Genomic DNA, 23,033 nt, shown 5'->3' with positions numbered 1-23,033 from the left:
TCCAGCCTGAGGATTTTAATGCTTTAAATGCCAGTATGATTATATTTTACCAAAGCATTAGATTAGCCCATATAGTGACTTTGATGCATTATTAGAGATTTAAATCGAATGTCTCTTATTCAAATTATGCAAAGCAATTCTATACAATTATGTGCACAAAGAAGGAGCAACGGGAGAATAAAACAGTTGTAGGAGTAGCCGAGGAAGGTTGTTCTCCTTGCTGTGTATATTGTTTCACTTAGTTGAATATGAAGAAAATGTGTGGCTGAATTTGGCAGAAGAGAACCAGTGTGAGAAAGGAAAATGGATTTTCCTCTTGCAGCGCTTTTTCTAATAGAGAATCAAACCTGCAAACAGACCACTCCAACAACCAAGCCACAGCTGTGACAGTCAAATCTGAGAGGCTCGGTTTTTAACTTGTAAAGACATTTTCTGCTCAGATTTCTTACACTTTTAAAACACACTTTCAAGATTCTACCCACCAAATTTAAATTGTACGATAGAAACAGAATAATGGGACGGTGGGTGAGTGATTGGGAACGATGGTATATGTGTATACCTGAAAAATGAAAAGTCTATAAAGTCTTGAGAGAAAAAAAACCCAGAATAATGTACTGCATTGCTGATGTATTGGCATCATGTAGTTTACCAGGAACTTAGACGGATAAAATCCTGATAACTTTCAACTAATTTAAAGATTTAACACACCTAAACAGTGGAGTTAAAACTTCCTGTACGTTTTTTTTTATTTTAGCAGTATGTCGAAGTGGGTGTTGTTAATGACTTGAGAGGTCAGTGATTGTTACAAATGAGAAAAATACATTTTGAATTGCAAACTATGTCAAGAGACATTTTGCAACAAGTAGAGGCCATCCAAAACTATTTGAGGTTTATTTGACTGTAGATGTGTGTTAATCTGTCTTTGTTTCCCCCGTGATGAACTGGAGATACTCTCCTTTACCCTAAATATAATAATATAGAAGATTGCAGGATGGACATTTTGATGGCAACACAATTTTTTTACCCAACTTTAGACCCAAGTGGTGACTTAACTGTACATGTGTATTTAAGTCAAATGTTATTTAGATATATCTGTACTTTCAGAAACAGTTGACACTTATAACTTAGTTTGTCTTTGAGGGTGATTTAGTTGCTTTGCTTCCAAACAATAAGACTAGTCTAGAGGTCCACCTCAATGGATGCGACAACACAAAGAAAAATTGTTTTGTGGTGTTGAAACTGAACAGACATAACATAAATGGTGTGATCACATAAAAATAGACAAGGGAGACTTGAGAAGATGCCAACTGAGTGATTTTGACATGAGGAAAAATGTAAAAACCAGTATTTTATACTTCAAAGCAAGTATTTGTACTTTGATAATGTTTGTGTTCCTGCTGGCTTTAATTATTGAAGGTGTTACTTTGATTTGTGTGACGCTTCTCATCAAGTCGCTTCATCATCATCCACACGACACGGGGTCCAAGAAACTGAACCTATTCCTGGTTTATTAAATAGCAAAGTTGGACAAGGTGTTCGGAATCCTTCAAATCGGGACTCAAAACGCATCTTAATAAAATACCACTGGCTTATAAAGTTTATCACAGTTTTACAGTATCCCAAGTGAAAATTTGAAACAACAATGCAGAGGTATTGACAAAGTAAAGGCAAGAAGACAGTTAAATAGTCTAAGGATCATTTCTCATTATACTACAATTAAACCAGCCTGGCATTTACAAAAAAGAAAGAAAAGAGAAACAGATGATGAGCCTCCAGCAAAAAAAAAAATGTAACTCACCTGAATTATTTTAACAATCAAATATACAACAATGTACATATTTATTTTTGTAAACAACCATAATGCAATAGATATTTCTGTTTACAAGTGCACCTGGAAGCCAAAAAAATAATAGATATTCTTTAACATCTGATGCCCTGAAAGCTTTCTGGAGAGGAAAGCTTCTCTTCGCTCTGCTCCAGACGGCAGCTGTGCATCAGTCCACAGTCCTGCAGGGTGAAGCGGAGAGGATGCATGCTGGATTGAAACGTGTGTCGACCGCTTTTCTTGGCTTGTCGCTCATAAAGGGTCTGCAGCAGAGTTTCGGCGGCGAGCTGCTGCTTCCTACTGGCGAGTGCCGGGGGGCAGCGTGAGGTTCGCCATCAGCTCGTGGACAGATGCAAATATGGTGCATTCACCTGAGAAAGGGAGGAAAAAACGCTCAGTGTACGCCGAGGCTTATTGCAGGAAACCCGACGTTGAATCAGTGGAAGACACAGATGTTTTGATGTTGGCCGGGCGTGCCGGGTCTCACCTGGTCTGGCAGGGTGCAGCTCATTAAACCTCTTGAGGATGTTGGAGACCATGAGTGCTGCGGCCCCCGAGGAGCTGGCCTGCCTGGGGATGTCCGCCTGCTGGGTCAGGCCCGTGGCCATGTCGTACACGATGGGCACGATGATGCTCACCGGCTCCTGCGGAACTGGGAGGCGCTGGGTCAGCTGCAGCTGTGCGGCGAAGCAGAACAAAACACGGAGCGTCAGGTTGCTGCGCTCATTCACTCAAGTTGTGGCCGCGGACGGGCGAGATACGGCGGGGGTCTTACGAAGAAGAGCATCTTGGACTTGAGCACGACGGCGATGGTTCCCGGAGGAGCGATGGGAGGAGCACTGGGAGGGATGGTGAGGCAGAACTGGACGTTCCACTTCAACTGTCCGGCCTGGTCAGGGAACTGCACCGGTGGAACAGAAGGGAGAGAAGTTTGTTCTATTAACATCTTTCAATAGTGGGAAACGACTTGCATCAAAACGATCATGCAGAGAAGCAGGAGCTTCAGTCACATCAGAGCAAATGGAGCCCTCATTGTTTCTCTGCAACGAACTCCCATATGTTAAGTTATTCTGCTTTTCGTGGCTCGTGAAAATCTTTTTTTTGAAGACGTCTAACTGGACTTCCTCTCATCACACTTTTGTTCAAGACAAACAGCGACCCACCAGTTCAAGCTTCATGATGCGCACACAGTCCCGAAGGATGTTTGTCGGAGCCCCCAGCAGCTTCGTGAAGGCATTTAGAGTGTTGTACTTAAAGGGAGGACCAGCAACCTGGAGACGCATCAAAAGACAAACGTTAATCACTTTTGTTTGAGTAATAGTTCTTATAGACGAACCTCAGAGACATGAGACTGTAAGCTAGGGCTGTTAAACATGCGGCACTGACCCTGTGAAATGTAAAAATAATTTGACTTTTTTCAAGCCATTAAAAATAACTGTTGTTCTTAATTTGCCCAGTTGGGGTCAGACTATTGCAGTGAGAGAGGATGGAAATAATGGAGGTGAGAAAATTAACAATTGTGTAGCTTTAAAAAAAAAAATTGATTGTTCATAATGTGACAAGTGCATTGAAAATGAATACTGCTTGTACTAAAACACTGAAACTTTTGGAGCCGTCAGTATTTTCTTGCTTATTATGGACTCAATTTATAGGTTCAGTTTCTCAAACCTTTTAACCAGGGATCAGTTTTTAAGACGTGCAGATAGTAGATAACTGCTGTACACTCCGTTATTGTTTTATTCGTGAAGGTTTTCCATTTGTGCATATACAATGAAATACCTGAAAGTAAGTCATTGGCAAGATTTGATGAATTTAATACTCGAGGACATGTGAAGTCAGTTGTATAAATTCAATCAAATGATTAATATGGCTTTTATTCAGTCACTTCACAAATTCTTTCTTTTTTCAGTGATAATTGCTTTAAAAAAGCTGGGATTTCCCAGCGTTTGACGTGAAGTATACAAGCAGCTTTTGACTCACCCGGGTCTCAAAGAACCTCTCCAGCACCTGGAGCTCCTCCTGGGACCAGGGACCCGTGTTTTCTGGAGTGACTTTGAGCTGGAGCGTCTGGTAGTTCTTGGGGTTGAGAGCCACTCGGCATTTGAGCACGTCGGTCTTGAACATGATCACTCCCGGTTCATTGGAGTTCACGATAGTCAACTGCAGGACGGGGCGACAGATCGGAGACGGTTAATTGGACTGCACGCCGTTCTAAAGCCAGTAGAGAGGCCAGGTGTGTGTTTTCTCAAGACAGCTTGGTGGCACTCACGCTGGCCTCCTGCTGGATGATCCTTTGCAGGTGCCGTCTCATGATAACCGAGCCCAGAAAGCGCTCCAGCGGCGAGCAGAGGTAGCTTCCTGCCAGGCCCGGCACCAGGCAGGGGGTGGGCGAGGGGAGCAGGAGCACGTGCAAGGCATTGTGGGTGAGGATGGTGGGAATGGAGGCAGCCCAAGGACGCTGAGGTAGCTTGCGGGGTGGAGGCATACTGGTAGGCATGACTTGGGAACCTGAACCACAAACACAAGACAGAGAAAAAAAACGTAAACATGGAGGTTTTCGATCAACGCTGGCGTGTTTTATAACGCCAGACAAATTAACTGATTGTAGGGGTTTCTTAGAAGTAAAAAAATATGTGGATTTGGGATAACATTGTCCAGAACGGTCTTTAAGAATGTTTAAAATGACAAGTGACTTACTGGTTCCAGTGAAACTTATCGAAACTACAGAATTTTGCCAGGTGAAGTCGCATCTAGTTGGAGGGGTTTTTCTACCCTCTTTTCAAAAATGTGCAATTTAAACACGAAAACCGCCCCTTGTAAGTAATCGCTTTGTAGCTGTGTAATCTCCAGAAACTGTTGCTATGACATCAGTTTTAAAAAAGATTCAGCTTTTTAAATGTCATTTTCCAAATGATACTTGTTGTTTTCAATAATAGCAAATGTTGTGAAAAAAAGAAAAGACTAATCCTCTGATGGTTTTTAACTGAATAAAATTAAATCAAGACTAACTGTTGGCAATTATTTGGGTATTACTCTGCTGTGGAAGTGGCAGATTATGGGGGTTTATAGAGACACGCTGAAGCATATTTGCACAGGATTAATATTCAAATCAAAATACAGAAAACCCTGTAAACTTCTCAAAATTCCAAAGAACCTCACAGGACTCACTGGTGACGCTTTGCTAAAAGATGCCACCATGTAGGCGCCAGTCTCTGTATGCCCCATTCACCTCATCATTTTCAGTTGCATGCCGAGTTATTTTCATCTAAAGGTAGTTTTTTTAGCGTGGAAAATTCTGTTTACACTGCTGTCCCCCTCTAATTCCAATGCTGTGTTGTGAGAACAATAGATCGAAGACAATAGTGCAGGGAAGTGAGGGAGAGCGGTGGCTGCATTAGTTGATGGTGGGTGGCATCGTGAGAGAACGCTTCAATTAAATTGAAGTGGGACTACAATCGTGCACATCCATTCCGATAATAGAATACATGAGTCAGACACACACCACAAAGCATAAAAGAGTTGATTGGCTTCTTGCAATACACTGGGGAACATTGAATTTCAGTTTAAATATCAGCTGGGGAATCAAGATTTAAAAGAAGAAGAAGAAGCTCTGAGCAGGACTTACTGGTCCCAGCACGTGGTGAATGAGGGTCAGGGATGGGCGAGTGCAGTGAAGGGTTTCCAGGAGACATGCCGTGGATCCTTGCCCCGGGAGAAGGCCCCGACACCTGCGGCGAACCGGGCCACTGGCCCCTGTTGCTGGGAGACACCATGGCATACGGGGAGCTGGGGTCCAGAGCACCTGTCGGGAATAAGAGTCGGTCATCAAACACGGAGCCGGTCGTCTTGGGACAGCAATCAAACCAGTCCCGAGGCATGCACCACTGTGTGCCCAGCGCTTTAGAGGCCATTTTCCTGAAGCTGGCTCAAAGTCTGCAGCTTGGAAGTGCCGACTGCAGAGGTTTAAGTTCAGCCCGTTGCAGCCTTGACCCAGAAGAACCAGGCCAGCTGCTTACCGTGGGGACTGGCAAAGCTGGTCTGGCCCATGGCTATGCCCAGAGAAGACGGAGATGGGGTGGGCCCAAAAGGAGAGGGGGCCCTCAGAGCTCCACTAGGGGAGCCAGAGGCATGGATGTTCCCTGTACACACACACACACACACGTCAAAGAGCTCATCAGACTCCGAGGGCGACAGGTACTACTGTCTCTCACACGCACACACACACACACACACTCACACTCACACACACACACGTGTGCACACAAGCTAAAGCCGGGCGGAAGAACTGCGAACGCTGGCTGGCGGGCTGGAGATGGGAGGAGAGGATGGAGGGCGTACGACTAAATGCATGCTTTGCTCCCTGTTGTCTGCGGGGCATGACGAACACAACTGATCCCAAAAGGTTTCACAAACTTAAAAATGGGCACACATGGGCTGCACACACACCAACACATAAGACCAGTCAGCGGGGGGGGATGCTGATGACAGCGATGTGACTGCTTGTGGTTTTCTCGTGCTGAAAGGCATCCCAACAAGCCGAGACGACACAGACGGTGCAGAGTGACATTCACCCGGGGCATCATTGGACAAACGCCAGAGAGCCACGCGAGTAAGTTACCTGGCGACTGAGTGGGCATCATGGACGGGGAGGGGGTTACGTTTGCGTGGTAGTTCGGCGGCGGAGAGGTGAGAGGCGGGTAGACGCCTCCCGCCCCTCCTCTCAGCGTTGGTTGAGGCTGCAGCTGGTTGATCAGGTTCTCCACCATGTCCACGCCCACCGGCGAGGGCGGGTTGTCGTCTTCATTCACCGACCGCCTGCGAGCATCTTGGTTACTGTCCACAAACATGTTCAGGAATGTCTGGGAGGGAAAAGAGAAAGTTGAAAGTTGTTAGTTGTAAGCACCTTTGCACACAGGAGGAGGGATGGATATAAAATTACAGTACTAAATAGCAATCAACCTATATTAACTTTTTTTTGGTGCAAATTTTGCAGTCTGTTGTAATTTAAGTTCGTACAGTCGCCTCTATTGAAGAGCCACTAAAAAGTACCAAGAAAACGGGTGAACGATAATGATCATGCTTGTTTCTAAACAAAAAAACAACAACATGTGGAATAGAAATTTAAAGGGGTGATATTATCCAGCGTTTCAACACTTTCACATGGTCAAGTGGGTCGAAAAACCTTGTATTCAAAGTTTATTGCCACAAATCCAACTTTTCCTTGATTGTCAACCATTTGAATATTGGACCACAGGAGCTGCATTCAGAATCTGCTGTGTCTGTGTGAGCTGGACTGGCACCGCCCACACTAGTCTAGGAAACACTGATGCATCCTGTCCCACAATTCCTTGTCAATGAATGTTATGCGGATGTTGTAAAGCAAACACAGTAACGTTTTCGTGCAGCCTATTCACACACTTTGATTGGTTATTTATTCTTTTCCTTTGATTTCAATTCAAACTTTGTGACATTTGAGATTATATCAGTGATTAGAGATACAGGGGAAAGTGTTATAAATATGCTTTTTGTTGTCCATTTATGGAAATTTGAAGTTTTTTCACCACGGTCGCATCACTAACCTGCACCGCCATCAGATTATTATTACGCCACCTAGTGGAAGTGTGGTCCGACGGTCACAACAACATGATCGCCTTTCCCCAACGCTGTTAGGATGCCTCTTAACACCGTTCCTTAACCCTGCGCCGTCACCCACAGGGTTGAGGGACAATGGAGATAGGAAAGGAGAAAGGAGGTACTATTTGGAAGCACCCAAGCGCTGCCTAATTGTGGGCGGGTCAAAGGGAGGGCCTGCCTTGATTGGGATTGGCTAAACCCCCGATGACACTATAGGGGATTTAATTCCTGATTCGCTCGTTGGCACAACACACTTTGAAAAAATTGAAACAACCCAGAGAGAGAAAGAGATGACAGACTTCACTTCTGGGGCGTCACTCCAGTTATGGAGATATTACTCTTGGAAAACCATGACAAAAGTGAATTTTGCAAAATAGAACCCCTTAAAATCAATGCCGTCCACACTCTCCTATTCACGTACAAAATCACTGCAAAACAAACGAAAGCCATCAGTGCGATATATTAAAAGAATAAATCAATAAATGTATATAAACTCTTTGAATTCTGACACTGAAAGGCAGTGCCCTCCAGAAAAAATACACATCAGGAAGAAAGAAGATGAATGGCGCCACATGAAATACTTTCTTTTACAAAACCAATACAGAACTTTTTTTTTATGTAACTTCATAAAATGTTATACTAAAAACAGTGACAAGCAGCATCAATAGAACTCCAGAAATGTCCATCAGCACATTGAAATGGAAGGTCAGGGAGTCAGCAGATTGGACATTAAATTATTTAAACACATCTATAAAAAGGATTCTCAAGCTGTGGTCATCGCTTCTAAAAGAAGGAGGAGGAATATTTCCTGAAAATTAAATTGAATTAAAAAAGTTTCTTATGGTAAAACAAAAACAAACATGATTTTTTTTAAAATTATTATTATTATGTCAGCCCTGGAAGAGAAAGCATCTTCTGTCGGTATGGAGTGTATATAAGGTGGACTAGTAACCTCACAATGACCTTAAAGGAGGTAAAGGAGAAGATTTTCAAGTGGCGGTAAAATAAACTTTCACCAACATGGTGTCTGTGTCCGGCTTACCTTGAGTCCGGGAGCGGGATAAAAGCCTTCTACGATCTTGGTGTTGTCAAAGAGACTGTAAGCTCCGTCTCTGATGGCGACCACGCCGCGGCTGCGGCAGTAGATGTCGATGCAGTACATGTTCCTGAACGCCAGGCGGATGTGTGTCGGGGACTGGGGCAGGATGGAGAAGCACTGGTAGGCGGTGTTGGTGCGCTGGGTGAGGCCCAGCATGGGCACGGTCGGTAGCTTGTTGATTGCATTCAGAGGAGCCTGTGTGTCAAAAAGCACCTGCAGAAAGGAAAAAAGAAACATTACCAAGAAGACCTAATAACACTCAAGTGAAAAGAGGCCATACGTGATTGGGTGAATGCAAAAAGCAAAGAGTGTATTCCTTGCAGATATATAGAGAAACAACAGGGTAATATACAAACAAAACAAATCCACACATTTTAATAAAAAATATTTCCCAACAATTATCTTGTATGACAATTACCCTTATCTATCTTGATAGAAAACGACTATAAGTGCACATAATGTTCCCTTTCACAACTGTATCTGTTTGCCTAAAATCCAACATGCATCAAATCGAAACCACAAACCCATTCAAAATTAACCTCGACAATCCTTTGAAAATATTATTTGACAAAGTGCAGTTCTCAGGGTGTACTTCCACAACTGTGCTCAATGTACCTGCAGCAGCTGCATCACATTGGGGCCTTTGTTGAACATCTCCTGGAGCTGGTGGAGGATGATGTTGTGGCAGTTGGAACAGCCCGAGTTTGGCCCCACGGTGCCCAGGGAGAGGTGGAAGCGCTGGTTGTTGGAGTTCCACTGGATGGTGACGGAGCTGCCCTTGGTGCTGCCGTAGCACAACACCAGTTTGCGGTAGTTGTATAGTCGCACCTCTGAGAACAGGCTCAGGTAAGATGGCATCTCTGGAGATAAGAAAGCGCCACGTTTTACACTTTAGGTTCTTTTGATCTTTGAAATATTGTCACAACTTGATATAGTGATATAGTGTTGGCCCATTCAAAGGAACACGTACGTACCTGGCAGTGCGCGAGAGAAATTGAGAACACACTGGTAGAGCTGACTAATGGCGTTCCAGTCATTAAGGAACATCTCCACAACCTTCCGGCCGCCCACCGGCTCAGACAGAGGGTTTTCATAGGTGAGATACACATGCCGTGTGGAGGCTACAAGGGGAGACAGGCAGACTTGTTTAGAAGACGCGTTATGGAGCAGATGAAGACACAACACACTGAGTGGTTTAAACGAGTAAAAAAAATTACTATCTCATGTACTCATGTCGTTTTCTCTGCTGACTTTGAACATACACCTCCACAATGAACCTTCCCTTGAAATACTTTTTTTCAGGACTAAGCAAGTTAAATAAATATCACGCTGTAAATGTAGTGTACCTTGCTCCTTGCTGTGTGTGCTGTTGAGAGGGCAGTTGGCCAGAACCAGTTCAGCCACCCAGGTCCTGTTGTTCCTGCCCTGCAGGCGGAAGGTGCAGTCCAGCAGGGATCGCTCCAAAGCTCTCCTCGTCTCCTCTCCAACACCTTTACATTGAGGAATCCTGCAACATGAAACCAGTTGGGTCATAACAGTTCTCCCCAACAGCATAATCTAAAGACATGTGCACATGAATAAACTTGTGTATTACTTCAGTAAACGGATCGCATGACTGCTGCCGTCTCCCTCCACTTGGACACCCTGATTTGGAATTTCCATGTTGGAAAGCTAATAAAATACACACAGGAGGACACCCAGAGTTAGCCAAGACACACACAAGCCAGGTTATTTTTCATCAAGATACATAGAAAAGATTTGGGTCAGTCTGAGCAGAGTGTAAATTACCTCTGTTCTTAGGCCAATAAAAGGCATGTTGGTATCGCACATCGCTACAAGGTGAGCCAGCTCTTTATTGAAGGCACACATTTCCCCGGACCGCTTTGGCTTTTTTGGCTCCGACTCTCCCTGATCGCCAGAAATCTGCACAACCACAAGACACAAAAATATGCTGAGCAATGATATCTGTAACACACACACACACAATGTCAAGTACTTGAACAAATGAATACATAAAACACGAGTACTTTATCTTTTTTTATGAGCTTCATTTTGAATTCTTAACTATTTACTGTCCTGTTTAATTGCTTTTTGTCTTTCAAATGCTGCTCTTCTCTTAATATCTTGTTTTATTTATATGATTTTATGCATTTCTTTGCTTTTGCGAAGCACTTTGAATTACCCCATGTACAAACGGTGTAATACAAAAACTTGCCTTGTCTAATTTTATTACTTTCAGTCTCTAAATGTGTTTAAGAAGTGATTCAAACGAATTTGGCGGCCTGATTTTCTCAGGCAGGAACTTCATATTCGAGGAACCATGATTTCAAAGGCTTGAGCAAATTTTTATTTTTGTTTTGGATGCCTTAACAGGCAGAAGGAACCCACTAGAGGACTTAAGGCTTTTGCGATGTATGTTAGGACAACAACCTCAGCGAGCCTTAAATTGATCAAGACAAAATTAAAATGGTAAAATCCAATGTTATAAAATGCTATACAAGCACGGGAGAGGTGGGCATCATGTTGGTCAATGTGTTCATTGAGAGAACACTGGGATGGGGAAGATTCCAAGTAAAATGCCCTCAATTTGATCAAATCACATTGGAGGTGCATAAAGAAAAACAATCAGCACAACAATGCTCCAGTCTTTCGAACATGGTGGGTGACATGCATTACAATAGTCACCCGATAAGGTATTTTCAGCATTGCAGACCCCGCCCACCTCCAAAGTTTCTAAACATTTTGGAGGCTAGAAGAATAACACAGAGATTTAGACCCTGTTTAGGGTTCTGTGATGCTTCCTAGAACTTCAGCAGAAATGAAAACCAAATGATGAATTTAGACTTTGCACAATATTTGAGACGGGTAGAGGCTGAACTATTTTCGGCGATGGCTACCTTTCTCTTAGCCCCAGGTCGGGCCCCCCTTGCCGTCGTAGCGTCCTGCACAAGATGTTCTAAGTTGGGCTTAAAATGCTGCAGAAGCTGTGCACACATGGGTCCATCTTCTCCCTCCAACTGAGACACTGACAGGAAAGAGTACTTGTACTGCAATGCTGTGGGACTGCCAGGCACTTCAAGCATTTCCACCACCTATAAAATACAAATAAAAAATACAAAAAATAAAGTAAATGGAAAAACACCATGAGAGGGAGACATAAAAATGATATCAATTTTCCAAAAGCCAGTTTAGTGCAGCCACGTGTTGGCTCGGGGGCTCACAATGTAGTACTGTGGAAGACGTGTCAGTTTGATGGAGAGTTTGTGTTTGGACAGGCTGCCAACAGGGTGAGAAGCGGAGTTGGAGAGGTGAAGGATATCGGTGCACACGGTGGGGAGGTGTTTCACTGACTGTCGACACCGCTGCTCCCCCAACCAGAACCTGAACAGAGGGGAGAGGAAACGTGAGCCTCTTCATGAAAGCCAACGTGTAAAAAAAAAAAAGAAGAAAAAAAAGAGAGACAGGGAAAAAAAAGTGCTGGGTTCATAACTCATGGTCACTGCCGTAACACTGTTGAGCTGGTGCAAGATTCACACAGCACTGGAAAATCCCCCTCAACACCCTCATCGCTGCTCCTCGGCCAAGTGGAGCTACGGACTGTTATCGGCCAGGCAGGAAAAGCGAGAGGCATCAGACTGTCTGTTGACTTGTTACTACCGACTGCTGTTATCGACTGAACTGCTTTCTACAGACACAGTGAAAAGCCGAAAAAAATTGTTACGAACATGTTTCTAAGGGTCCATCATTTAGGAGTCTCATAAAAAAACAAACCTTGCTGCACCGAGTATTTTTGTTTTATCTGAACCAACGTTTACAGCATTTGGACCTCCAGATGCTTTTTTTTTTTTTTTTTAAATCAGACTGTACTGGCCAACTTTTATCCCCCGTGTCCATTAATGACACCGGATCACCGCATGTCCTTCCTTGGACAATTTTGCTAGTTCATCATTCTAACTGTGAAACCAGAGTAGCCAGAGTCTTGTATTGTTCAATTATGACATACTGTATTTTTTACTACAATGTACATACATTACTTCACATTGTGAATATACTGCCTATCATTGTATATGTCTGTGTGTACTTTGTATACATTTTATCTGATATGTTCCATTTTTAATGAGTGTACATGATAGTGGGTATGTAGCATTTTATTTTGTATATGGATCATTCTTTATTGTGTACTTTTTGTTACTTTTCTCTTTACCTCTGTAAGCTATTCCTATTTTGCTGATCAAATCTAAATGCAGACGACTGCAGAGTGAAAACACTCGAGGAGTGCTTCAGGTTCCCCGCTATCACAATTTAATCCCAATGAAACTCCCTCAACATTCCTAAACTTGCCCATTTTTCTTGCTTTCAACAAGTGAAATTTAAAGGCGAAATGTTCACCCACTGCTTTAAGATAACCCGCCCAAAAACAGGTGTCAAGATGAAGTCATAAGTTCATCTGCCAGTGATCATATTGTTATGGCTCATCGGGGTATACCGTTAGCTGTAAATAAACATACGAGAGGTGAACTTACTTCAGTTGTTGGAGCCAAGATGTGATGCGCTTCATGTCGTCGTTGATGGTCTTTTCAATGTCGTCCAGCATGGACTGATCTAGAGAGAGAACACCACAAGGCATTATATTCACAGAGCTGAGCCGATAAAGCAGTCGATAGCAAAATGACTAAAAAGCACAGAATCAATTAGCGGAAATAACTGATGCTGTGTTGCATTCGTTTAATTTACAATTACATTTCTCAGACAAATAAAGTTGTAGCTTGCTAGATTAACACATCTCTACAAGATGCATTTTTTTTTTTTATTAAAAAAAAAAAAAAAACAACCCACGATGCTAGACTAATATATATTTAAATCCAAATATTTGTAGTCCGAACGCAAAACAATCACGACCTTGATGAGGTGGGTCGATAAAAAGCCTGTTTCTCAACTCTGCAAACAGTCAGGATTTCAAGGACAATCAAAACACACTACAAACATCCCAACTACCGACTCATTTCTGTTCGTTAAACACACCGCATTGATCAAAACACGCAACGACAAAAGTCAAGGTTTTTCTCTGGCTTACCTAATCCATACAGCATGGGCTGAAACATGCCAGAGTGCAAGTCAACAAAAATGTGTAGGCACTCCGAACGCCCGCAGGGCTCCAGTATTGGAATAATGAGGGTGGGTAAAGCTGTCTCGATGAATGCTGAGGGAAAGAAAAAAAAAAAAAAGGAGACTTGAGCACAATTGAGCTTGTCTTTTTCATGTAGCAAATAACTTGTTAAGAAGAAAATGTGTGTGTGTGCGTCATCATAACAAAACTATAATTGGGGAGCCTTTTTAGAGTTTAAATCGGGCTTTCTGCAGATGCAAAGCATGGGGAGGCTCAATAGTCCCTACATATGATGGAAGACAGTTCCACTGCTATATTAAAGGATAACAATACATACATGTTGTGTAAACAGTAGAAAGGTGAATACATACAGTTGTCACTGGGATTGCTGGTTTTAAGTATGGCCTTCAGTTCCTGTAGCTTCTGATTAGATCGGGCATGCACGCTGTCGATCAAAAGTTTCTCCACTGACAGGTGATCGATCTAAACAACAAATAAGAAAAGAAGCGAGTGTTATTGCATTCTTCAGTCATTTTTCAGCAGAAAATGGCCCTTGCTTTGGATTTGTTTGAAAAATAACTTTGAGTGTGCCTCACCCTCATAGCTCTCTCCATTAATTTGGAGTCACAGGCAGGGAGAGGAGGCTCGTGAGAGATCTGTAATGGCTTCGATCCATCTGATTCATCAATCTTAACAGTGACTTTATGTACCGACGCTGTACCCGTTTTCCTTCCCAAAACTTGTTGGCTGGCGAGAGAAACAAAAAGCAAACCAGAAAGAAGGGATGAATACCCTACATAAACTCTTTGCTATTGTGAACTCGGTATTCGGTTTTGGTCGTTTTATGAGAACGTGGTGTTCCTGTCCACGCTGTGAGGACAGTCCATAAAAGTCTTACTTCCAGACAGTGAGCGTGAGGTATTTTGCAGGCACGTATCTCTCCTCCTGCACCAGGTCTCCCCAGCGCTCTCTGATCAGCATTAGAGTCTGAGAGTGGAGCACCTCGAGCTGCAGTGACAGACAGAACGAGTCTGGACACAGTGCAGTTAAAGAAAATAAGTGTGGGAAAAGACCCATCCAGGTGGATGGAGGTGAAGTCCGTACACATCTTCTCATTCAAATTCCCCACGCGCCGACGTACGTATCCTCAGGACACACGCGCGATCAGTAAAAGGGGCATTTGTGCCTCACACAGACTGCTCTTTGACACAGCGGCGTGGAAAAGGCAGGGGAGAGATGTACTGATTAGCATTGTGATTAGCACAGTTGTGCTCAGCTTGCATGCTTGATTAAGGACTTTGATGAGAGCACGAATGTTAACAAGCAGTTATTCCTCTCCCTGCATGCAATTTTATCAGCGACTCATGACACTGAGACAGAACACTCTGCAACATAATTACCGTCTCATTAAACAAAAGTTTCCTCAATTGGTTTTGATGTCGACATGAAAATACAATGTTTGATGTTTCATTCATGTATATGATCATAAAAATTCATAATTTCTTTACAATGTCACCAAGTGCTGAAAAAAAACTTGTTTATATTATGTTCAATGCACCTCACTTGACCTGGCTGGGTGACTGGTCACAGTAAGAACAGTGCTGCTCTTTCCTTGTATTCAACAAAAGCCTGTTGTGTTGTTAGTGAATTAATTAAAGGGGAAAAGAGGATGCAATTCTGCAGCTGTGTTTCTCATTGGAATGCTGCACTTGTCTGCATGACCAGTCAATACTCTATATGCTCCGACACACACTCCCGCCCCACTGCAGCAGCTCAGCACAGGCCGGGACTATCGCCAAGCGGTTGCAGGCACGACACTCGCGAAATGGCAGTGGCTTGAGAAAAAGGATACGCAAGCAGTTGTACATGTCCTGCAGGGGTTTCTCGTCTGCACAGAGCCGCGCCTGGACCAACTCGTGGATGAAGTTCACCTGCAGATTGTGGACTAAAACTCGACCGTCTGTTAAGGCGGCGTTGGACGGGGTGAAGAAGTGGGAATGGGAAGAGAGAATGACAAATCACATGAGTTTAAAAGGGAAAATAAATAAATATAGCAATTATATATGCTGTTAAATAAAATGTGCAGAACAAAGCTGGGGAAAACGTGGCAATTACCTCCAGTTTCTTTATCCTCGACAAGAATCTCCAACTTTAGCAACCTCCAGGGAATATCGGGGTCGTCACCCATCACGGTCAAGGTGGCCTCGAACTCTCCCTCCACACGAAACTTTACACGGCCGTTAGCTGGACAAATACACAAGCAATACATGCAAATAAGATGAAGAGAACTGGCTAACGCACAAGCGCACAAACATGGGCTGAAACAAACTCCTTACCGACTGTGAGATTTGCGAGCTGAGGGGGTAAATCTGTGGTGACGAGGCGGTGTCGTAGAATCTGATTCAGCTGGCTTAACGTGGTCTGCTTCTCTGTCTTGGTGATCGGGTCTGGAGGAATGATCTTGTCCTGTAACATAAATATAGACAAAACTGAGCTGCCTTTACAAATGAGGAATTTGATCATTAAGTTTCTTTATTCAATTAATAAAAAAAATTATTAAAAAAAAACCTACTCGAATGCACGTAGGCAAGCGTGGGTATGAGCCTGTGGTAAGCACATCGATCGCAAAGGGGATGGCGAAGCTGGGCAGGCGAGCATGTACCAGGGCGTCTCGGGCCAACGACGCCAACCTATCAGCTGTGTCCACAAATAAGATGGTCTGCTGGTCCAGGAAGCTGGAGATCATCTGATGGCATATGAAAAAAATTAATGAATAAAAAATTGCAGAGAATTATGCAAGAGCTGATTTTGAGCACGTCATGATAATCCAGTGACTACTAATTGAATTTCAACATAAACTCAACATACCGCACACTTCTCAACTTTTCCTGCATTGCTCGCCCACTTCACGAGGGCCAACAGGCGTACAAACAGCTGCCTGGTGCGACTTGCAAACTGGACAATCTCAATTTTCCTGTGAAAGCAGAGGCCCATAAAAGGTTAATGATCATTTTAACAGTGAATTGACAAAATATGGAGCGAATTGATTTCATAACATACCTCTCCATGTCAGTTTTCCTGGGAAGCCTGTAGAGTGAAGACACAATGTGGTGAGTAGAGTTTGGGAGTTCTTAAAGTGTGAGAGGATGAGCGCCCCTTCACTGGGAAAGACCCACATTGTGTCCACCCTCCAGTTGTTTATTACACAAGATTTTGTAGTTAAGCATACATTAGCCTCCATTAAACTAACAACAAATTTAGCAATAAAAATGTACAGATCGATCTTGTGATTAGTAAATTTATTATGCATTTATTTCTTAATTCTTAACAATATCCTGCTGGGACAAGGAATCCCCTTGACCCCCTAATGCTACTGTTATAATGCAACATTCCCTCAGCCATATTTCATATTAAACAAGAACCTCACTGAGTTACTTATTTGCACTTTTATTGAGTTTATAAAGCTTTGGTATTTCATACATTTTGAGGCAGATATTTGTTCCAAGTTGTAACTTGGAGAATTGCTTCTCTTTCAGAGACTGAAATAGTGTGACCTCAATTAGCACGTCAATAACAGGCAGATACAAAAAAGATTCAGGCTCAATTGCATAAACATAAAAATATATGTTGACATATAAGAAGACAACAGATTGAAAAGATTGGCAGTTATAACTTTCATCCCCAAACAATGAACTGATTAAATGGCCAACTTTAGGAGAGCTCGCATGCGTACTTTCATAAATACCTAATTCTTCATGACATAAGCATCAATGCGATTGACAAGAACTGTAGGGCACTCTTTAAAAGATAGCGACATGTGAACGATATATGAAGCCTTTCTCCTGTGAAATCTCAGAGTAAGATTTTTTTTTTATATATATATAAGAAGAAACCCTCAACAGAAGAAAAATCAGTATCGAAGGACCATCTGACCTCAAGTGACCTCAAAAACAGAAACAATGAATTAACAAATCAGCTCCAGCCATCTGCAGATTCTACCAAACCACCGACTGGTTAAGTTGAAAGCTTCATTACCTCTTTAGACTTCAAACTGTGATCAAATTATGGGAAACATGCTCTGTCAACGTGAGAAACAGTTTCCCCAGTCCACAGTCAACAATTAAACACTTTCAAAGTTATGTATTATGACAATCTGAATCATCCAGATCATATTCTCTGTTGGAGGCTTCCGAAGATGAGTTCTTCCACTATTGAATATATTGGTGTCATTTTCTGACATGCTGGATCCTAATAACGAAGGCACTACAATTAAAAAGACAAGTAGCAAGTACAGAATTGAACTGCACTTAAAGTGATGAATTGGAATCGTATTTATGTATTGTAGAGTCTATAGATCTGCTACCTGTGTGGTAGGTGATTAATATTGTTGTTTATCTGAACGCCCCCTTAAATCAACGGTAGCGACCTGCTTTCTGCTTTGTTTGAGCTCTTTTCCACAATGAACGTGAATAGAAAGAGACGATCTTAACTCGGCAAGACTGTGAGAGTTATTCTGAGTGAATAAAAACGCATGATGTTAGAAGTTTACTGGTATTAGCAGGTTAGCCCGCCTGTTAGCCGTGAGGCCTACAATGCTAACAGTTACTTACAGCTCGGCCAGCAGGGTGATTTCATGGTAGGTCCTCTGGAGAAGAAACTCGATAAGCAGGCTGAGTCGGACACCCTGTGTTGCGGAAGTCCCGGGTGGTGGTGGCTGCGGTCCCGAAACGACCGGACCTCCAAGTGGGACGAGCTGCCCATCTGCCCCGATCTGCACCGGAGCCATTTTACAATGACGAGATGGGGATAGTTAGCTCGTTACTCCGTGCTACCCCGCGCCTCAGCGGCTCTCTGACGGGTTCTTAGTCGCTACCTCCAGGCGGAAACACTCTCTACGCAGTCTCACAACATTTCTCACAACGGACTGGTTTTTCTGTGTAAACTTTGGCGTCCAGCTTCATACAAAACTCAGCAAATGCACAACAGTTCGTCACTCATCGCGGTGGAGTCTCAGTGCCGCTCGGCCGCCATCTTTGCTGTCGGATTGATTAGCATAGCACCGGCGAGACGGAAGAGCCGGAGAGGAGCCGGAGAGGAGACGGAGGGGAGCCGGAGAGGAGCAGGAGTGGAGCCGGAGAGGAGCAGGAGGGGTGCCGGAGAGGAGCTGAAGGGGAGCTGGAGAGGAGCAGGAGGGATACCGAAGAGGAGCTGAAGGGGAGCCGGAGAGGAGCAGGAGGGGAGTCAGCAGTCAGGGAGGAGAAAAGGAAGGTAAGTGGGAGGATGCAGCCCAAAAATAGTAGAAGAAGAAGAAGAAGAAGATGACAACTATAACTAGTATTGTTATCTTGACCAATGACAGTTATAGTTTATATTTTCCTTTACGTGTATTTGTTTATTACCTTTGCCAATTAAAGTCAGGTGACCAATGAAACTTGCGAATAATTTCCCAAAGCTGATGAGAATGGTACCTCGTGGAGGAGATCAAGGCTAAGATAAGGAGATAAGCATCTATTGCCGTGGAGATGCTCCCTGTTCAGTGTTTCACAGTGATGTTGCTACTTCACCTACCAAGTTAGCATCAACATGAGCTGTGCAAATGTGGCATTGATGAAGGTATGTGTTCTTCAGAGTGCTCGTTCTCGTTGTTGCTGGGTTTTCTCCAGGTGATTTGAGTTCCTTCCATAGTCGAACAATAAACATTTGAATTCAATTGATGACACTAAATTGTCCATAGGTGTGACTGTGACTTTCTGTAGTTGTGTGTCTCTCAGTTTCTATCCTGTGATGGGCTGGACACTTGTCCATTGTGCAACCTGGTTGGTCCTGAATTAACTGGGATTAGTAGAGTAGCACTGAAGATATTCTGGATGGATAAATTGATGTACAGATTAATTGACATTACAGGGCAGGAGAGTAAACTGTGGTAAACCCAGAAAATGTATATCTGCCCTCCCTGGAGAGGACCACTGCTATCCTCAAAGGCCTCTCCCACCCAGCTCATCACCTGTTTGAACTAATGCCTTCTGTCAAGCACTACAGGTCATTGGAGGGCTGCACATCCATCAGATCATTAAATAACTATTGACATTAATATTTTGATAACTCCATCACATGCAATCCTGTTGCCTTATATTTTGTCTTATGTGTACAATTTGTCCAGTTTTTTACACTTTATTTTCATATTCTGTGAACTAATTGTCTACTTTTTACATTTTATTTTGATGCTCAAAGGAGCAGCACTTGTAATTCCACGTGCCATATAATGACAATAAATCAATTCTATTGTACTCTGTTCTTTTCTACTCTATGTCATAGTGAGAAGGTCCCCAATACTGGGTTAGGCATGGGTGCCATTTTGTGTGAAGTTTGATTTTTCTCCCTGTGTATGTGTGTTTTCTCCAGACACTGCTGTTTCCTTCAATCAGCTCTTTTTAAATTACAGTTTCATTTCTATTATAAAATTCTGCCAAATGGAGAAGCAATATTTGACAACAGCATGCATTAACGGAATGGTAAAAAATAGATTTCTGGTTTTGTAATTTAATCTTTTGTTATTTGTCCCTGTAAATAACATAAATGAAGAATGAAAGAAGGAGGTAGAAATAGCATTATGTAAGTAGTGAGCACCCACAGGCATCTTGGTCTCTCTCAGCCATCCCATTTGTGAAAAAAAGAGATTATTGAAATACTTTTGAATAAGTCTAAAGTTCCTAGGGCAATCCACTCTCAGAGGAAGAAGAACTTAATACAGGATGGGAGGGGTGTTCACTGGATAACATGATTTCAATTGGCCACATTTTTTGCTGTCTCATCTGAAGAGTGCATGTGGAGATATGGGCAGAGCTGTTATCTTCCTGTTCAGTATTTCCTCTGATCACTCTCTCTACTGGCTCCATTTTAAAGAGCCTTAAAAAAAAAGCATCCTAAAGGATTACAGGACAGGTTGCTTTTTAATATCCTTGTTGTTGCACAGTGCATTAAAACAGCAAACTCAAGAGCTTGCAAATATGTTGCTCAATCAGCCTTCTTTTGTTTGGGGAAAAAAGTGTTTAGGTTTGTTTTTGTGAACTTCAGGTGACCAAAGAAAACAATGAGCATTCATATCTGTGACTTCTATTGAGATGAATGAGAACAACTCTCATTATTACTGAAAGTTCTGCTCAACAACTGACACAATGAAGGCACAGATTCTTGCTATGTGTGTACTGAATAACTATATCAAAAGTGGCTGCAAAACCATATTTATTATGGGACTCTAACTTGAGTAAATTAAATTTCTTCATAGCGAAGCCTTAGAAATAGTTGTGGAGAAATGTCCCAATAAAAAGACTTTTGGGCTACCTCAACATCAACCATGGCTAAATCATTGTAGACATTGTTTAACCGCCATCACAAACTTACTTCAGGTTTATAGGCATCACTGACTTTAAGAATGCATTAGGAGTAAGTCTTGGCTTTATTTTCTCTCGACCATGAAATGAATACTGAACAGCAACTGGGCACAAGACCAGATGCCTTCAAGTGCCACAAAACAACCACAAAGACACTTCATTCAGCAGCAAAGAGATGAAAAATGAGCAAACCAAATGACTGCACAGAGATGCAAAGAACCACAAATTTACCACAACAGTACATTAAAGCAAAGAACTACAAAGAGATGTGAAAATAAATCAGAGAGAAGTCCCTAAACAACTCCAATAATGTTCAAAACAACCTCAAGGATTTGTGAAATGACCACCAATGAAGGACAACAGATCTGAAATATTTTATTAATCCCTTGTTAATATATAGACAAAGTTATTCCAAAAGAGACATATAAAAACCCAGAAACATAGAGAAATATTACCACAGAGTATGAACAACTAAAAATACATGTAAATGACCATTGTGAAATTAGACATAAAGGACACAAAATAATCAAGTATACCACAATAATATATAAATACACTGGCTAAGAATACAATGAAACAAAATTCTACCAGAACCACAGTAAATTAAATAAGAGTCAAAACTAAATTACTTTAATTATTCAACAACAACAAACCGACAATTTAATAACCTTAACAAATACTAAGCCATCAAGCAAAGACTATCTACAATCTATTAGCAAACACCAGCTGGACAAGGAATTTCTCTCTGGGGTTAATAAAGTATTTCTATTCTATTCTATTCCATTCAGCTCTGGGGAGTCTTCAACATACTGCTGCACTGTGTGGGTCTCCACCTGGATAGCGAAACACGTGAAGGATGTGCAGCAAGCGGTGATGGTGGCAGAGGGTGTAATAAACAGTCCACTTGGAGACATTTTACATTGAGCAGCAACAAACAAAGACCAACAGTATTTTAAAGGGATCCACACGCCCTGGATTACCCCGTGTTCCTCCTTTGAAATGAGAAACACTCTGAAAACCTTCAAGAAATACATTAAAAATCAGCTTCTATTCCCAAGAAGCCCACACCTCCCAACACACACAAGCATGCACCCACAAGATTCGATGTGCAATAGCCACCCAGTCTCACAGTTCTGATTTTACATAGTTCAAAAACATGTATTATTGATGCTAAAAAAACCCTCTTTCTTAATTATGTATTGATTTGGTTACCTGTCCAGGATTTAGGCTCCCCTTGCCAATAGTTATCATCCCAATATTTTTATAGTATCAGAGTATTGTCTCTTCTGCAAAATTTCTTTCGACACAGCTGACTGGCCTCAAATAAACACTGTGGGAGTTAATTCAACTCTGGGCTTTTTGCTGTGTATCCTCTTTTCACAACTATCAAAGCTAAATCACCAGCAGGCTTTAAAAAACACATTAAATATTTGTATCTTAACATCCACGTTAAGCAAGGCTTGCAAACCTCAGGAATTCTGGTTGAAAGTCAAGTTTTAATACATTTTGTTTCAAGTAGAACATTTTTAGTTGATACATTACGTCCTAATGATTCCATCCATCTGTCTTCTACCCCCTTCATCCAACTCGGGGTCACAGGGGGAGAGGATCTAGAGCTGATCCCAGCTGAGACAGGTCACCAGTTCACCGCACAGCAAACCCAGCATGAGAGACTGTGACACCCTGATGGGAATTTATAGTCTGTAATTACCATCAAATGCATGTTTTAGGACTGTGGAAGAAAATTTGAGAAGCCAGAGAAAATCAGTTTGTCAGTTTGCTGCGATAATTTAAGACCGCTAGGAGACTTTCTTTCCTTTCTCACTTGGCATGTTTTACAATTACATATATACAGTACATTACTATCATCTCTCTCCTGTAGGCTGCTCTCTCTCTATCATTATACTTGAATGCAAGATCTCTGACAGTGGAACAGGAAGTTAGTGGTCTGAGCCTCCATCACGAGTGCATCAAGTA

At 42.4% G+C, this 23,033-nt stretch overlaps 1 protein-coding gene across 2 annotated transcripts; it reads right to left on the bottom strand.

Moving 5' to 3' along the window:
• Window positions 1-1,514: 1,514 nt before the first annotated feature.
• On the bottom strand, window positions 1,515-18,689 carry med14 (mediator complex subunit 14). Of its 2 annotated transcripts, XM_080497765.1 has the most exons (29): window positions 18,276-18,689; window positions 16,726-16,752; window positions 16,534-16,639; window positions 16,238-16,411; window positions 16,002-16,131; window positions 15,781-15,909; window positions 15,518-15,625; window positions 14,564-14,696; window positions 14,262-14,412; window positions 14,037-14,148; window positions 13,633-13,758; window positions 13,082-13,160; window positions 11,780-11,939; window positions 11,456-11,650; window positions 10,347-10,481; window positions 10,153-10,229; window positions 9,905-10,065; window positions 9,533-9,679; window positions 9,174-9,418; window positions 8,502-8,771; window positions 6,444-6,684; window positions 5,842-5,964; window positions 5,451-5,627; window positions 4,095-4,333; window positions 3,806-3,985; window positions 2,989-3,096; window positions 2,601-2,726; window positions 2,313-2,502; window positions 1,515-2,196 (listed from the first exon to the last, which is right to left on the bottom strand). In XM_080497765.1, exons 1-29 carry the CDS (start codon window positions 18,449-18,451, stop codon window positions 2,123-2,125), a joined length of 4,299 nt encoding a protein of 1,432 aa, XP_080353891.1. In that variant the 5' UTR covers window positions 18,452-18,689; the 3' UTR covers window positions 1,515-2,122. The 2 variants fall into 2 exon arrangements, with proteins under 2 accessions (XP_080353891.1, XP_080353892.1); XM_080497766.1 differs by lacking the exon at window positions 5,842-5,964.
• Between the last annotated feature and the right edge of the window lie 4,344 nt (window positions 18,690-23,033).

Source organism: Blennius ocellaris (assembly GCF_963422515.1).
Source record: "Blennius ocellaris genome assembly, chromosome: 6".
NCBI lineage: Eukaryota > Metazoa > Chordata > Actinopteri > Blenniiformes > Blenniidae > Blennius > Blennius ocellaris.
This window is presented reverse-complemented; position numbering and strand designations above follow the sequence as displayed.